The sequence below is a fragment of the Molossus molossus genome, unplaced genomic scaffold, assembly GCF_014108415.1.
Source record: "Molossus molossus isolate mMolMol1 unplaced genomic scaffold, mMolMol1.p scaffold_m16_p_2, whole genome shotgun sequence".
Taxonomy (NCBI): domain Eukaryota; kingdom Metazoa; phylum Chordata; class Mammalia; order Chiroptera; family Molossidae; genus Molossus; species Molossus molossus.
Genome location: NW_023425355.1, coordinates 117,006,104 through 117,024,768, shown reverse-complemented (window position 1 = coordinate 117,024,768; position 18,665 = coordinate 117,006,104). Strand labels below are relative to the sequence as shown.

At 38.8% G+C, this 18,665-nt stretch overlaps 1 protein-coding gene across 4 annotated transcripts in view; it reads right to left on the bottom strand.

Annotated features, from left to right (window-relative positions):
* Window positions 1-18,665, bottom strand: part of SRPX (sushi repeat containing protein X-linked) — a 117,260-nt gene that overhangs the window by 11,934 nt on the left and 86,661 nt on the right. For 3 of the 4 annotated variants that reach the window (XM_036271014.1, XM_036271016.1, XM_036271015.1), the window contains 4 exons: window positions 17,648-17,769; window positions 16,736-16,915; window positions 15,078-15,211; window positions 12,638-12,759 (listed from right to left, as the gene is read on the bottom strand). In XM_036271014.1, the coding sequence (XP_036126907.1) occupies window positions 12,638-12,759; window positions 15,078-15,211; window positions 16,736-16,915; window positions 17,648-17,769 (558 nt within the window). The remainder of the gene's footprint in view (window positions 1-12,637; window positions 12,760-15,077; window positions 15,212-16,735; window positions 16,916-17,647; window positions 17,770-18,665) is intronic. The other variant, XM_036271017.1, reaches the window with a different exon arrangement.

Below are 18,665 nucleotides of genomic sequence, written 5' to 3'. Positions count from 1 at the left end.
AACCCATAAAACCTTAAGCAGATTTTTCAGGAGAAATTTTACAGACCAAAGACAGTGACACACTATATTCAAAGTGTGTATATTAAAAAAACATATTTTTCGGTTGCAGTTTGTCCCCGGCCCTGGTTGGTCGTGCGGGTGGCAGCCACTCGATGTGTCCCTTCACGTCGATGTTTCTCTCTCTCTCTCCCTTGCTCTCTCTCCCTTCCACTCTATCTGTACAAAAAAATGGAAAAATATCCTCGGGTGAGGATAAAAAAAAAAAAACAACAAAAAACATATTTTTCTGATGTAGCTCCTCAGGCAAGGGAAACAAGGAAAAATAAACAAATGGGGCTACATCAAATTAAAAAGCTTTTGCACCACAAAGGAAGCTATCAACAAAACATAAACCTACTAAGTGGGAGAAGATATTTGCAAATGATATATCTGAAAGGGAATAATATCCAAATATATATATATATATAGAACTCTTAAAGCTCATCTTCAAAAAAACAAACTATCTCAATAAACGGGCAGAGGACATAAATGGACATTTCTTAAAAGAGGACATACAGATGGCCAACAGACACATGAAAAAATTTTCAACATCACTAATTTTAGGAGAAATGCAAATCAAGACCACAATGAGATATCACTCTACCCCTGTTAGAGTGGCAATTATCAATAAATCAACAAACAAGTGTTGACGAGGATTTGGAGAAAAAGGAACCTTCATGAACTGTTGCTGGGATTGTAAATTGGTACAGCCTCTATGGAAAACAATATGGAGGTTCCTGAAAAAATTGAAAATAGAACTACCATATGACCCAGCAATTCCACTACTGGATACTTATCCAAAGAAATCCATAACACTAGTTTTAAAATATATATGTACACCTGTATTCATGGCAGCATTATTTACAATAGCCTAAATATGGAAGCAACCTACGTGTCCATTTATAGACGAATGGATAAAGTGGTACACATATACAATGGAATATTATGTAGCCGTAAAAAGTAATGAAAACATGTGCCCTGGCTGGTTTGGCTCAGCAGTTAAAGCATTGGCCCACAGACCAATGAGTTGCAGGTTTGATTCCAGTCAAGGGCACATACCTCAGTTGCAGTTTATCCCAGGCCCTGGTCAGGTCGTGCGGGAGGTAACCAGTCAATGTGTCTCTCTCACATCGATGTCTCTCTCTCTCTCTCTCCTCCCCCCTTCCTCCCTCCTTTGCACTCTTTCTGATGATAAAAAAATATCCTCAGGTGAGGATTAACAATAATAATAATAATAAAACTTGCCACTCAGGAAAACACAGTGAACCTAGAGGGTATTAAGCTAAGTGATATAAGTCAGACTGAGAATGACAAATACTGTGTGATTTCAAAAAAATAAAGGAACAAATAAAACAAACAAACTCCTTGATACAGAAAATAAACTGATGGCTACCAGATGGGAGGAGAGTTAAGGGGAGAGGCAAATAAGGTCAAAGGGATTAAGTAATACAAATTGCCAGTTATAAAAATACTCATAGAATATAAAGTACAGCATAGGGGATATAGTGAATAATATTTTAAGAACTATGTATGGTGTCAGATGGGTACTAGACTTATCAGGGTGATCACTTCATAAGGTATATAAATGTCTAATTACTATCTTGTACATCTGAAACTAATATAATATGTCAACTATAATAAAAAAATACAAAAGGAAAAACAATCTCTTGTACAACTGCATGAAAACAAATAAAAATACCTGGGAATATATTTATTCAAAGAGGTAAAAGACCCGTATATTGAAAACTCTAAGACTTTGATGAAAAAAACTGAAGATGACATAAATAAATAGAAACATATTCTGTTTCCATGTATTAGAAGAATATTGTTAAAATGCACATTGTACCTAGTGATATCTAGAGATTTACTGTAATCCCTATCAAAATTCCTATGGCATTTTTCACAGAAATAGAACAAACAATACAAAACTTGTATAGAACTACAAAAGACCCTGAATAGCCAAAGCAATGTTAAGAAGAACATAGAGGCATCATGCTCCCTGATTTCAAACTAACTTACAAATCTATGGTAATCAGAACAGTAAGATATTTCCTAAAAACAGAAATTTAGATCAATGGAACAGAATAGAGAGCCTAGAAATAAGCCCATGCATTCATGGTCAATTCATTTAAGATAAACAAGTGAAGAATATACAATAAGGAAAGGACAGTCTCCTCAAAAAATGGTGTTGGAAAAACTGGACAGCTACATGAAAATGAATGAAACTGGACCCATTTCACACTATTCACAAAATTTAACTCAAAATGGATTAAAAACTTAAATGCAAGATCTAAAACCATAACACCCTCAGAAGAAAATGTAAGTGGTGAGATCCTTGACATAGCTTATAGTGATAAGTTCTTAGATTTGATAACAAAAGCAAAGGCAACAAAAGCAAAAGTAAACAAGTGTGTGTGTTGGGGGAGCAGGTACATCAAACTAAAATGCTTAAGCACAGCAAAGGAAACTATCAACAAAATGAAAAGGCAATCTAATGAATGGGAAAAATATTTACAAATCACATATCAGATAAGGGGACAATATCTAACATATATAAAGAACTCATACAACTCAATGGCAAAACAACAAACAACTCAATTAAAAAATGGACAGACGGCCCTGGCCGGTTTGGCTCAGCAGTTAGAGCATCAGTCTGTGGTCTGGAAAGACCCGGGTTTGGTCCCCTCCAAGGGCATGTACCTCGGTTGCAGTTTGTCCCAGGCCCTGGTTGGTCGTGTGGGTGGCAGCCACTCGATGTATCCCTTTCACGTTGATGTTTCTCTCTCTCCCTCCCACTCTACCTGAACAAAAAATTGAAAAATGTCCTCGAGTGAGGATAAAAAAAAAAAAAAAATGGACAGACGGACTGTATAGACATTTTTCCAAAGAAGACATACAGATGGCCCACAGGTACATAAAAAGATGCTCAACATCACTAATCATTAAGGAAATGCAAATCAAAACCACAATGAGATATCACCTCACACCTGTTAGATTGGCTATTATAAAAAAGACAGGAAATAACAAGTGTTGGTAGGATTATGGGGAAAGGGGGATCCTTGTGCATTGTTGCTGGGAATTTAAGTTGGTACAGCCACTATGGAAAATAGTATGGCAGTTCCTCAAAAAATTAACAGAACTACTATGTGGTCCAACAATTCCACTTCTGAGTACCATCCATATAGAAAAAAAAGCATTAAATAAAAAAGTTAGGGAGAGAAAAAAATGGCGGTGGAGTGAGTGAAAGCTACACAGACCATCTCCCAGGACCAAACTGGATTTACAATGAAAATAAAGACAAATCATTAGGAAGGGGCAACGGAAAGGCAGCTTGGAGGAACACACAACCAGGGACACTGACTCAATCCTGGTAGGCTTGCGAGGACATGAGAGGGGGCCAGGAGCCCACGGTCTGCAGCGGCCTGGGCTGGGACCAGCAGACTCAGCTGGGACCAGGGGACTCCGCTGGAAGCTGTGCCCTCGGCTGGGACCTGTGACCTCGGCTGGGTCCAGCTGCCTTGGCTGAAAGCTGCTGCCGCCTCGGCTGCGTCCGGCGACCATGGCTGGGTCCTGTGGCCTTGGCTGGATGCTACGCCCTCGGCTGGTGCTGCAGACTCAACCGCCCTTGGCTGGGAGCAGCGCCCTCAGGTTAAAAGTCTCAGGCGGCTCCAAGAAGCAGAGTCCGGACAGAGGTTAAATTGGCAGCAGCCACTCACCTTGGGCTCCAGCAGAGGGAAGGCAGACTGGACTGGAACTGTGTGGGGACACTCAGGATTTGGAGGGTGCTCAGAGCTTTTGCTGAGTGTAGTCACACAGGACTGTGGTTATCTTACTCCTTCCCAGGGCCCTGGGGAGAGGCAGTGGCCCCTCCCTCGGAGATTCAACCCCACCTGGTGGCCATTGGAATGCTAATTGAGGCCCAAAAACAACCAGCATCTGCCCCACCCTCCAGAAATCCTCTTACACTGAGCACCTGAGGGAGTTTTTCAGGCAACTCACAAACCAAGGTTCTTCAGGTGACCTCTACTAATAGCCACCAGGCCAAAAAAGCTAGAGGATAACTAACATTCCATGGGCTAGCAACTCTAAGCAGGAAAGTTAAGACTTGACAGTGGTGTTAAAAGTGGGTCCTCCCTGCCTCATCCAAACCTAGGAGAGGGAGCCACAAACGGCAGAACACCAACACCCACAGGGAAAATTTGGCATACTCCAAATCGCACTATGACAGCCAAAATGGTGAAATACAGAAACAAAAGCCAAATGAAAGAACAAGAAAACTCTACTGAAGATGAGATAAATGAGGTGCAGTTAAGCAAGTTAACAGAACTAGAATTCAGAGCCATGATCTTGAGGAAGCACAACAGCATGTGTAAGGACATAGAGATGCTAAAAATAAGTTAATTGGAAATTAAAACCACCAAGAAGAGATACAATATGACATATCAGAAAAGAAAAACACATTGGAGGTCTAAACAGCACAGTAGAGGAAGCTGAGGACCGGATCAGTGAATTACAGGACAGGGTAGAAAAAATCAACCAATCAGAAAACCAAAAGGAAAAAATGATTAAAAAACAGGAAGACAGCTTAAGAGAACTGTGGGACAACTGGAAACGTAATAATACGGGCATCATAGGAGTCCCTGAAGAAGAAGAAAATGAGCAAGGGTTAGAGAACATATTCAAAGAAATAGTGACAGAAAACTTCCTTAATTTGGTGAAGGAAGAAGGCACTCAAGTTCAAGAAGCACAGAGAGCCACAAGTAAGAAGAACCCAAACAGGCCCACACCAAGACACATAGTAATCAAACTGCCAAAAATTAAAGACAAAGAGAGAATCCTAAAAGCAGCAAGAGAGAAGCAACAGGTTACCTACAAAGGAAACCCCATAAGGTTCTCAGCTGACTTCTCAACGGAAACACTACAGGTCAGAAGGGAATGGCACGAGGTAAACAAGGTCATGAAAAACAAGGATCTGAATCCAAGACTACTCTACCCAGCAAGGCTATCATTCAAAATAGAAGGTCAAATAAAGAGCTTCTCAGACAAAAAAAGGCTAAGGGAGTATATTAGCACTAAACCAGCACTACAAGAAATGTTAAAAGGATTGCTATTATTAGCAGGAAATATGGGAAGAAAAATAGAACCACACTAAACAAAAATGTCAATAAATAAGTACATATCAATAATCACCTTAAATGGAAATGGTTTGAATGCTCCCATAAAAAGACACAGAGTCACTGATTGGATAAGAAAGCATGACTCATCTATATGTTGTTTCCGAGAGACCCACCTCACAACAAAAGACTCACATAGGTTGAAAGTGCAGGCATGGAAGAAAATCTTCCAAGCAAATGGAAAGGAATAAAAAACTGGGGTAGCAATATTCATATCTGATTAAATAGATTTCAAAATGAAGGCCATAACTAGAGACAAAGAAGGCCACTACGTAATGTTGAAAGGATCTATCCAACAGGAAGATATAACCTTGATAAACATATATGCACACAATATAGGAGCACCAAAATATATTAAAAATATTCTGGAAAAATTCAAAGGAGAAATTGATAGCAATACAATCATAGCAGGGGACTTCAACACCCTGCTGACATCACTGGATAGATCTTATAGACAAAAAATTAGCAAGGAAACACAGACTCTAAATGAAGCACTAGACCAAATGGATTTAATAGATATCTACGGAGAATTATACCCCAAAACTACACAATTCACATTCTTCTAAAGTTCACATGGGACATTCTCAAAGATAGACCACAAGATAGGACACAAACTAAGTCTCTACAAGTTCAGGAAGACTGAAATAATATCAAGCATCTTCTCAGATCACAATGGCATGAAACTAGTAATCAATTGCAACAAGAACATGCAAAGACTTTGAACACATGGAAGCTAAATAGCATGTCATTAAACAATGAATGGGTTACCAAGGAGATCAAGGAAGAAATTAAAAACTTCCTGGAAACCAATGACAATGAAGACACACCAACACAAAATACATGGATGCAGCGAAAGCAGTTCTGAGAGGGAAGTTCATAGCACTACAGGCCTACCTCAAAAAACAAGGAAAATATCTAATAGACTATCTAACCTCACAACTTAAAGAACTAGACATCAAACAAATAGAAAACCGCAGAGCAAGTAGAAGGAAGGAAATAGTAAAGATCAGAGCACAAATAAATGACATAGAGTTCAAAAAAACAATTCAAAGGATCAATGAAACAAAGACCTGGTTTTTCGAAAACATAAACAAGATTGATGGACCCTTAGCAAGACTCACCAAGAAACAAAGACAGAGAACCCAAACACACAAAATCAGAAATAAAAGAGGAGAAGTAACAACTGACACCATAGAAATACAAAAGATTGTTAACAACTACTATGAACAATTATATGGCAACAAATTCGACAATCTAAGCAAAATGGACAAATTTCCAGAAACATATAGTCTCCCAAAACTGGACCAAGAAGAGATAGAAAACTTGAACAGACCAATAACAACAGAAAAAATTGAAGATGTAATCAAGACTCTCCCAAAAGAAAGCCGAGGCCTGGATGGCTTCACGGGGGAGTTTTACAGAACATTCAAAGGAGAACTAACACCCATTCTCCTCAAACTATTTCAAAAAATTCAAGAAGAAGGAAGACTTCCAAACTCATTTTATGAAGCTAGCCTAATTCTAATTCTAAGAAGAGAAAAAGTCACCATGAAGAAAGAAAACTACAAGCCAATATCCCTGATGAACATAAACGCCAAAATCCTGAACAAAATACTAGCAAATCGTATCCAGCAATACACCAAAAAAATTATTCAACATGACCAACTGGGATTCCTTGCATCCCTGGGATGCAAGGCGGGTACAATATTCGCAAATCAATAAACATGATACACCACATAAATAACATGAAGAATAAAAACCACATGATCATATCAATAGATGTCAAAAAAGCCTTTGACAAAATCCAGCATCCATTTCTGATAAAAACACTCTGCAATGTGGAAATAGAGGGATCATATCTTGATATAATAAAGGCCATATATAAAAGACCTACAGCCAACATCATACTCAATGGGCAAAAACTAAAAGCATTTCCCTTAAGAACAGGAACAAGGCAAGGATGCCCCCTTTCACCACTCTTATTTAACATAGTACTGGATGTCTTAGCCACAGCAATCAGGCAGGAAGAAAAAATAAAAGGGATCCAAATTGGAAAGGAGGAAGTGAAACTGTCATTATTTGCAGATGACATGATACTATATATAGAAAATCCCAAAGACTCCATCAAAAATTACTAGACTTCATAAATTAATTTGGAAAAGTAGCAGGATACAAAATTAACGTCAAGAAATCGATGGCATTCTTATACACCAATGATGAACTCACAGAAAGAGAAACTGAAAAAACAATCCCATTTACCATTGCGGCAAAAAAATTAAGATACCTAGGAATAAAGTTAACCAAATAAATAAAGGACCAATTTGCAGAAAACTACAGGTCATTGAAAAAAAGAAATAGAGGAAGATATAAAAAAGTGGAAGCACATACCTTGTTCATGGATTGGAAGAATTAACATCATTAAAATGTCTATACTGCCCAAAGCAATCTATAGATTCCATGCAATCCCCCATCAAAATATCATCGGCATACTTCACAGAATTAGAACAAATACTTCAAAAGTTCATATGGAACCAAAAAAGACCTCGAATAGCCACAGCAATCTTGAAAAAGAACAACAAAGTTGAAGGGATCACATTACCAGATTTCAGGTTATACTACAAAGCCACTGTAATCAAAACAGACTGGTACTGACACAAGAACAGGCATATAAACCAGTGGAACAGAACAGAGAACCAAGAAATGGACCCAAGGAAATATGCTCAATTAATATTTGACAAAGGTGGCAAGAGCATACAGTGGAGTAAGGACAGCCTCTTTAATAAATGGTGTTGGGAAAATTGGACAGCTACATGCAATAAAATGAAACTAGACCATCAACTTACACCATACCCAAGAATAAACTCAAAATGGATAAAAGATTTAAATGTGACTCATGAATCCATAAAAATCCTAGAAGAAACTGTAGGCAACAAAATTTCAGACATCATATGCAGCAGAATTTTCACTGATACATCACCTAAGGCAATAGAAACAAAGGAGAAAATGAACACATGGGACTACATCAAACTCAAAAGTTTCTGCACAGCAAAAGATACAATCGTAAAAATGGAAAAGCTACCCACTGTATGGGAGAGCATTATTGCCAATGATATATCAGATAAGGGGTTAATTTCGATTATATATAGAGTGCTTGTACAACTCCACAAAAGGAAGACAAAGAACCCAATTAAAAATTGGGCAGAAGAACTAAATAGACACCTCTCCAAACAGGTCATACAAATGGCCAAGAGTCATATGAAGAAATGCTCAACATCACTAATCATCAGAGAGATGCAAATTAAAACAACAATGAGTTATCACCTCACACCCATCAGAATGGCCACCATCAACAAATCCTCAAACAACAATTGTTGGTGAGGGTGTGGAGAAAAGGGGACTCTAGTACACTGCTGGTGGGAATGCAGACTGGTGAAGCCACTATGGAAAACAATATGGTGTTACCTCAAAAAATTAAAAATTGAACTTCCATTTGACCCAGTGATCCCACTTCTAAGAATATACCCTAAGAAGCTTGAAACACCAGTCAGAAAGTATATATGTACCCCCTTGTTCATAGCAGCACTATTTACAATAGCTAAGATCTGGAAACAGCCCAAGTGTCCATCAGTAGACGAATGGATAAAAAAGTGGTGGTACATATACGCAATGGAGTACTATGCAGCTGTAAGAAAAAAAAGATCTCTTATCCTTTGAGACAACATGGAGGGACCTGGAAAGTATTATCCTAAGCGAAACAAGCCAAACAGAGAAAGACAAGTATCATATGATCTCACTTATTTGTGAATATAATGAACATAACAGTCTGAGGAATGGGGTAGTCCCAGAGACATGGAAGTGGGGTACACACTGACAATCTCCAGAAGAGGGGGTGGTGGGGGAGAGATAAACCACAGAACTTATATGCATGTATGCATGAACAATGGACAACAAAGCTGGGGACAAGGCAGGGAGGGAGGGGTAGGGGGGAATCAGTGGGGGAAAAAGAGAAACATCTGTAACAAAAATATGTAAATTAATTTAAAAACATTAATAAATAAATAAATAAATAAATAAATAAATAAATAAAAATTTTAAAAATTACATTGGGATTTTGATGGGACTTGCATTAAAATATGTATTGTTTTGGATAATATGCCATTTTAACTATATGATGCTTTCCATCCATGAAGAGAGAGAGAGAGTTGCCTCCTGTATGTGCCCCACAACCTTGCCCCCACCAGGAATGGAACCCACAGCTAGGTATGTGCCCTAACCAGGCATCAAACCCTCAACCTTTTGGTGTATGGGATGAAGCTCCAACCCACTGGGTGAGACTGGCCAGGGCTTAGGGAGGTTTTTAATGGTTGTTTCAATTTCCTCACTGTTGATTGGTCTATTTAGATTTTCCAATTCTTCCTGATTTAGTTTAGGAAGGTTGTATATTTCTAAGAACTTATCCATTTCTTCTAGCTTACTGAATTTGGTGTTATACAGTTTTTCATAGTATTCTAGTATGATCCTTTGCATAACTATAATGTCAGTGGTAACTTCTCTTTCATTTCTGATTTTATTTATGTGAGTCTTTTCTCTTCTTTCCTTAATGAGTTTAGCCATGGATTTGTCAATTTCATTAATCTTTTTAAAGAACCAGCTCTTTGTTGTATTAATTTTTAATAGTCTATTTGTTCTCTGTTTCATTCTATTTGGCTCTAAGTTTTATCATTTCCTTTCTTCTGATGACTTTCAGTTGCTTTTATTCTTCTTTTTCTAGTTCTTTAAGATGTAATGTTAGGTCTTTTCCTTGGAATTTCTTTTGTTTCTTGGGATAGGCTTGTAATTATACAAACTTTCCTCTTATTACTGCTTTAACTGCATCCCAGAAGTTTTCATATGCCATATTGCCATTCTCATTTGAATTTCTATATCTTTTCATCTCATCTTTTCTTTCTTCTTTGACCATTTTTAGTAGTATGTTGTTTAATCTCCACATATTTGTGGATTTCTTTACTTTCTTTTTGCAGTTAATTTCTAATTTAAAAGCATTGTGGTCAGAAAATATGCTTTGTATAATTTCATTCTTCTTTAATTTGTTGTCTATCCTTAAAAATGTTCCATGTATAATTTGATGTCCTGGATGAAAGGCTCTGTAAATGTCAATGAAGTCCATTTGGTCTAATGTGTCACTTAAAGCTAATATTTCTTTATTGATTTTTTTGTTTGGATGATTTGTCTAGAGCAGTCAATAAAATATTTAAGTCCCCACTATGATTGTGTTTTTGTCAGTTTGTCCCTTTAGTGCTGTTACTGGTTGCTTTATATATTTCCGTGTTCCCTGACTAGGTGCATATATATTGAGAAGTGTTATGTCTTCTTGATGTAGTGTCCACTTTACCATTATAAAATGTCCATATCTTATTACCTTTGTTATCTTGAAATCTATTTTGTCAGCTATAAGTATGGCTACACCTGCCTTTCTATGGATACTGTTTGCTTGGAGAATCATTTTCCACCCTTTCACTTTGATTCTATCTTTGTCTTTCCAACGTAGATGTGTCTCTTGAAGGCAGCATACTGCTGGGTTTTGTTTTTTTGTTTGTTTGTTTTATCCAATCTACTACTCCTGTGGCTTTTTATTGGTGAATTTAATCCATTTACATTTAGGTAATTATTCAGGTATTAGGATTTTTTATAGAAAATTTATCTTTTGTTTTCTGGTAGCTCTGTGCCTCCATTGGTTCTTTTCTGCTGTTTTTCTGTCTGTTATTTTTGTTTGGTAGTACTCCATACCTCTTTCCTCTGTTTTCTCATTTTCTATGCTAAGTGTTTCAGTTTGGGGTTGTGTGTGTAGGTCTCTCTGTGTGTGGTTAGTATTTGGTTTATGAAAAAAGAAGTTTCATATATACACTAGTCCTTTTTCTTTTGAATGCATCTCACCTCCATCCTCCTTTGCAAATTCTGACCTTTACTCCCTCCCCTTTTATGTTTTTGTTGTCACAACTTATCCCTGTTTATGCTGTGATTTTGTTGGTGATCTTACTCATAGTTTTGTGACCTTGTGTTCTTCGTTTTAGATAGAATAACCCCCTTGAGTATTTCCTGTAATGGATGTATAGTAAGATTTGAAAAGATTTGATACTGATCTCAAAGGAGGTTATAGGTGCAAATACAGTAGGACAAAAACAAATCAATAACCTTATGAGTGTACCTAGCTTTCTCTTCCCTCCTTCAGCCAAATGAAGGTAATTCAGGCTTCCTCCTTTTTTTTTTTTGGGTCCCATCCCTGTCCCTCTATGTTTTTATCTTGATGTCGATGGGTCAAACTCTTCTTAGGTGGTGAGAGAAGTATAAATCAAATATAGGATGGGTCAAAAGGCAAATGGGAAATAAAAGAATCTACTATGTCAATCAATGACATCACTTACTAAATATATATTTCTATCACATATCTCAAGGAACTTCTGTGACCCTTTTTGAATATCTATAATAGGGTTCATCAAGTCTTATTTTATTTGCTTCTCCCTGGGAATACAGAAAGAATGTATTTCCCAGCCTCCCCTGGAGTTTGGTTGTAATCATGTGATGAGTCCTGGCAAGTGGACTAGGAAAGAGAGCAATTTTATGCTTCCAACCTAAAGCATAAAAGAGCAGTATGGGTTCCTTTTACCCTCTCTTCCCTTTTTGAAGAAATCTGGAACCATGTGTTCTGGACATTTATGCTACAAGATGGTGGAGCCGCCATCAGCCTGGGACCCTGAAAGACAATGTAGAGCAGAGATCTGCACTGTACCTTGCAGTGTGTGAGAGAAAAAGACTGGTGAGGAAGGAAGATTTGCAGTTTTGCTTTAGCCTAATTAAATTATCTTTTTCACAATGGTCAAAATATGCAAGTAAAAATTTAGTTTGTTCTGAAATTACCTTTTGGCTGCTGAATTCTGCTTCTTTAAAGCACCATTACTCAGAGTCTGAACACCATGGCTCTGGCTTTATAAGTATTACCAAAATAAAATATAATTGTTAAAATGAGGATACGGACCCATGTCCTGAAAGCATGGAGGAAAAAGAGGCCATGCCTGAAAAGGCTCATTGGATTAACAAGACCAAGGATTACTTAAATCCATTGTGCAAGCTCTCCTCTACCCATACCACTCCCACCAAGAGGGAAAAAAAAGAACAAAGACAAAGCAGAAACACTTTGTTGCAGGGTGAAAGAAGAGATCACTGGTAATTACCCACTGCATGATCCATTTGGACAAGCAGCAACATGACAATTAACATCGTTATAATTATCCCAGCATAAAAGCAATTAACTGTTGACAGTTACCCAGAATAAATACTCAATAGAAAGAAATCAGGGAACCTGTCAGGAAAAAAAAAAAAAGTATGTTTTATAAGGGAGAAAATTTAAGGATAGGATCTCCCCCTACCTGAGCTGCAGAGCTAGGGCTGGAGGCATAATCTTTGCTCCTATTCTGCCAATGAGGGTTGGGAACACGCCTACCAGCTCTACCACGGTGATATGTCGAAGATCCAGGTTGCACTGTGCTTGCTGGGGAAAAAAAAACACAGTAGGGGAGGTGTGAGTATGACTGAAGAAAGAGACTTCCATATCAAACTACAGACTGAAGGAAACAGAATTGGTCTGTTTTGGAAGTTTATTAGCTCACTCAACACTGTCCTGAAAACAGTTGAAAAATTGGGGGAAACCAGTGGCTATAAAACCTTAATACCTTCCTAGAGGAATCATTCAGAAATGGCTTGGCAGTGGGATTTTGAAAACCTAAGCAAAATAGCAGTCTCTGTGTTTCCAGATGGGGTAAGACCTTACATGAGCCAAATTTCCTAGAAAGTGTCCAAGAACATCTCCACAGGATTCTAAATTTGTCTTTGCAAGGACAGAAAAATATTTCCAGAGTCCCCCTATCTGACCTTGTGTCCACCCTCCTCATCCCCTGCGCTAAGCCCCTATACCCAAGCACGTGAGGGAAACAATGATAAAAAGTTCCAGCTCTCTGAGCTGGTCCTTGGCAAGAGCCTCAGGAATATGGCCCACTCAGTGTTGTGCCAGGAGGACTCTCATTAGGAACAACAATGGCAATATGGAACAAAAAGTAACATAAGTCAAATCTGCCTAAATGAGAAAAGAAATTTGAACCTCCTGAATCATTAGAACACCATTTTTTAAGTGATAATTCCACTGAAACATCCAACCCTATATGGGATGACAGAATTGGTAAATTAAAAAAAAAAAAAAACAAAACTTAGAAAATGTTAAAATACACTTTTTATTATTCTAACTGAAACACCTAAGTCAATCAAACATTGAAAGCTCTGGTTAAAATAAAAATATAAATATATTGAGTGGGGGGAGGTGACATATAAACACCTTGATGTCAAATATCTTATTCAACCTGTTGATTGGTAATTTTGCTAGTACCTGAAGGAATGGGCTAGACTTGAGCAGGGGTTAGCAAACCTTTCCCACAAAGAGTCAGATAGTTATGTTAGGCTCTGCAGAGCTGTATGGTCTCTGTCCTAATCAACTGTGCCACTATGCTACACAAGCAACCATAGGCAATGCACAAATGAATGAGTGTGGCTATGTTCCAATAAAATTTTACCTACAAAAGTCATAGTTTGCCCACATAAAGGAAAAGCAAGTTGTTTGGTTTAATCATTTTTCTATGGAATAAGAAGAGGTCAGGAAATGTTTGGTTACAGAATTATAGCCTGCAAGATCAATTTCCCACACAATGGAGTGGTATGAGATTGTGTTATCTGAAGAGCAAGTCCCCTAACTGGGACAAGGGGATACAAGAATGAAGGTAAGGTGGCAGGGTTAGGGATAAAGATGCAATGAATTGGATTCCTATTTAAGAAGCCTAAAAAATTTTGTATGGGGAAGTCCTTCAAGTTCATGAGGAGAATGAAGACTTATGATTTATTATATTAGTGTTGAAATGAGAAATAAAAGTGTAGCTTTTTATTAAACCAATATTGTTCTATACATTTAGTTCTATTCACTGTACTAACTGAAGTATTCCTCAGAAAAAAATGCAGCACCGTGTCCATGACCCAGTGCATATCCTGCCTCTTTAGCATTCAGTCAGTTGGCCACTCTTGCTGCAAACAAGCTTAAGGACAAAATCAAGCAACTTCTAGTTTGATCCTTTCAGTTTCTAGTTGTTGTTACTTAAAGACATTTAGCAGTTACAAAATTGACACAGCTAAGAAGGGCACATTTCCTAGAAAAGTATTCCTCAAATTTTCAGGTGCTTAGGAATCACCTGATCTAATTAATGGTAGGCTATTATCCAGTAGGTCTGGAATTCAGCTTGAGAATTTGCATTTCTAGTGAGCTCCTGGGTGATGCTGATGCCACTGGTCCATGGACCACACTGAGAACCAGTGTTCTGAAGATGGTCATCACTCTCTGAGGAACTCTGTGAAAGTTGGGGAAGCTCCATGGGGTTAGAATCTGGAGCCTGGGGGTTCCTGGACTCCCCTTATCCCTTGAGCCAGACTTTAGGGCTAATGATTGATCACCTCCAGCCCAGGCATAGCCTAGACAGGTTCAGCAAAGAACTGTTTTTTGGCTACCCTGGACAGCATGTCAGTGAGGCTCATTAGTGAAGACAAATGAACCTAGTTAGTTGAAAATGATTAGGTTAGTGCTGGGGAGGAGTCAATGTTGATGTTAATCAGGTTATGCCCCAGAACCAGAAATGAACAGTGGTAATTCTAAAGTGCCAGTACCTAAAGTTCACGGTAAATGGATTAGGCATTGAAGCTGGCCTTTACTTTTAATTTAATGACTGAGTCCTTTCTGTTGGGGGTCCCTTCCTCATCCTTGCCCCAAGAACTCACCTGTAGCATTCCCAGCTGTAGCCTGTAGAGGAGGTTTCGGGCTGTGGGTGTAGACACAATGAGGAGTCTCCTTTTCTCATAAAATTGATCCAGAAGTGCAGCTGCGGTTCTGACACCCACATTGATATTCATGGCTATTATTAGAAAGGGCAAGATAGGTCATAAATGCTCTCCTTGTTCTGGCTCAACATAGCCTATGATGACACAGAACCATATGTGTAAGAAGTGGACCCTAAGATAAAGATTCAATTGTAAGCAGTTACTTGGGGAAGTATATTAGTTTCCTCTTATTGCTGTGACAGATCACCAGGAACTTACTGGCTTAACACAGACACATTTATTCTCTTACAGCCCTGCCCATTGGAAGTTTGAAATGGGTTTCACTGGCCTAGAGTCAAGGTGTTGGCAGGATGGGATTACCCCAGATACTCTAGAAGAGAATCTGTTTCCACATCTTTTGCATCATCTAGAGGCCAACTGCATTATTTGGCTCATGGCCCTTTCTCCATCTTCAAAGCCAGCAGCACAGCCCCTTCAAGTTTCATGTCTCTGTAACTTCTGTTTCCATCATCTTTTTCTCTGGCTCTGACAGCAGTTCTTCCTCCCTCTTATAGAGACCCCTCTAATTACCTTGGGACCCCAGGATAATACAGGATACTCTCCCTATCTCAAAATCCTTAACATAATGACATATGCAACACCCCTTTTGCCATGTCAGGCAATATATTCACAGGTTCTGGGGATTAGGAAGTAGACATGGGGGAAAGGGGTTGGAGAGGGTCATTCTCTCACCTTTAGGAAGTGATATGGGGAAGGAAAGAGGTATGTTCTTTCTACTTTAATGTATGAAATTGAAGAACCTTAGGCATTTAGCTGATGGTGCACATGTCTCTCTCTCTCTCTCTCTCTCTCTCTCTCTCTCTCTCATCTAACTCTGAATGGCTGGGACTAAAGGGAAATCATAAAGATGAGAAAGGACCAGAAAAAGAGAGAAAAATAGGAGTATATAAATAAGAGATATGTCAAGAATTTTCTAACTAGTCCAAATTTGACACTATTATCGCTACCCAGTTCAAGTTTTGTTCCTCAATAATAATAGCTGACATGTATTGAGAGCTTACCGTGAGCCAGGCACTGTTCTATTCAACAGCTCAATGGATGACCTCATTTAATTATTTCAACAACTCAAATAGTAGGCATTATCTTTCTTATTTGACACAGGATGAAGGATTTAAATATCCAATTTTGAGATGTGTGACTTTCAAGCCAGTGCTGAAAAACAGGCATTATATTGCCTGGACACGTGGTATACTGCCTTTGTGCAAAAAATCCTTACATTTGTAAAGGGAGGAACAAATGTAACTAGAGCAGGCTTTGCTGATTAATAATGTCGCTGAAGGCTGGTCCTGGGTTTCCATATAGCTTCTTCCTTAGGGGACATGAAAGATAACTTAGAAGATAGGTAGAAATAGAGGGGGGTGGGTGAGATGAGCTGCAGCAGGAAACCAGGGACTTTTTTCACCCATCAGATGAAGAGGGATGGCATTGAAACTTTCAAAGTATGTAGACTAAAACCCTTCCTCCCTGTACTAGAATCCAGAACCAAGGGATTTTCAGGTTCTGCTGTTGGTGGTTGATAGACAGGGCTGCACACATACCTGCACAGGTGGGTTCTGTGCCAGACCAAGCCAGGTTGGATTGACATACTCGGGCAGGACTACCCTGTAGCTCATAGCCACCGATGCAGGAGAATTCACAGGTGGCTCCGTAATTATCCCCGTCGCTGGAGCACTTCATGTAACCATTCTCCGGGGCATTTAGTTTGCCACAGCGTCTGACTGCAGGGACACAAGCTCAAATGGGTCTCAGTGCTGAGCTCACCTCCACAAAGCAACCAGGGAAAAGGTCTCAGATGCACTAGATTTGTAATCAGGCTTCTATATCAGCATGTGAAATGAGCCAGGGGAAAGGGATGGCTATTTGTTTAGCAGGTGGACCTTGGAATGGTCACTGTTCATACCAGTGAGACCATTGAGATCAACTGGTTTAGACCCATGTGTTTTATATGAGGAAGTTGAACACAGAGTAGTACAGAGTAAAGAGTTAGTAATTAGCTACCCAAACCATGAGGCATAAAATAAACTTTAAAAACACTTTTTTTTAAGGTAGACTAAAGGCTGTAGAACACCAGGAACATGGTCCAGTGGCCCAATCTAGGGGGCTTCTAACCTCACTTATAGAAGGGCTTGCAGGCTTTAGCTGGTCACCCAAGCCCAGTGATGGAAAGGTTATCAAATAATATTCTTCTAAGATAGCCAGGGGAGGGCTCATATGAGACTAGCTTATTGCTCTCTCGAACTCTTTAGTAAACTGCCAGCACTGAACCTCATCCAGATTTATATTGTGAAATTCAGAGATTAAGATGGCACATTTTCTCAGCCTCATCAGAATTGAATCCAACCTAGGAAGTATATGCATGGCAGTGGGTGCTCACAGAGGGTTCTTGCTTGAGAGCCTGCTTCCCTTTGCTCTTGTAAAGAGGAGGGGAAGCCAATAAGCAATATTCTTACCTCTTACTTTAACTCGAAATTTGCAAGTGCCCTTGTTCTCAGCTCGGTCATAAACTGTGTACTGGATCTTGTGGTCTCCTTCTGGAAAATTAGAGCCTGGGGGGAGGCCTTTTAGAATAACACTTAAAGGGGGAAGAAAACAAAAAGAGCAAAGATGATTATTATGGGCCTAGCAACACTTAGGCCATTGTGGGCCTAATGATCAAAGATGATCATCCTGGGCATTTGTTTACATTTATTTTTCTCACTAAAAGATAGAACAGAGGATAGAGAGGGCTTAGAACTTAGGGCCTAAGTCTTCAGAGTGTAGTCTAAGCACTCATTGGCAATTTGGGCCTGAAAGAGGTACTGGAACTTTTTTTAATATGTGGGCCAATAGAGACCTTTCCTGAGAAAAATTCAAGTTCACTGCGATTCCTTGATGATAACAATAATGATAATTATGATAATATTGTTCTTTGCACTTACATAAACATGTATGTCAGGCATGGTTCTAGGCATTTTAAATATAGTAGTTTATTTAATCCTCACAACAACCCTATGAGGTAGTATTATCATCTCCTTTTCAAAGATGAGGAAACTGTAGCATTGAAAAGTTAAGAAACTTGCCCAACATCATGCAGCTAGAGTGACTCCAACATCTTTCTTCTTAGCTATATGATAAGAACACCAAGAGGTACAGCATGATCAAATGACACATTTTGTTTGTTTTTCAATAGACAAATACTTTCTCCCTACCATTCTTAAGAATGATGAGAATATTTGCTAACAATGGACATGTGAAATTATCATTGTTACCACCGAGGAGAACCTTATACCTTAGAACCTTGTCTAAGGTGGCTATGTACAAGGTATAAAGTGAGGGGTCTTGGGAAAGTTCCAGAAATCCCACCACTAGAGACATGTCACTTTGGCCTTTAGATGCTTTATAAGCCTCAGGAAGCATGACTGAAATGCAGATAAACCTGAGAGGAATCATACTTCACATATGAGTATCTGCCAACCTCTTGGAGACTAT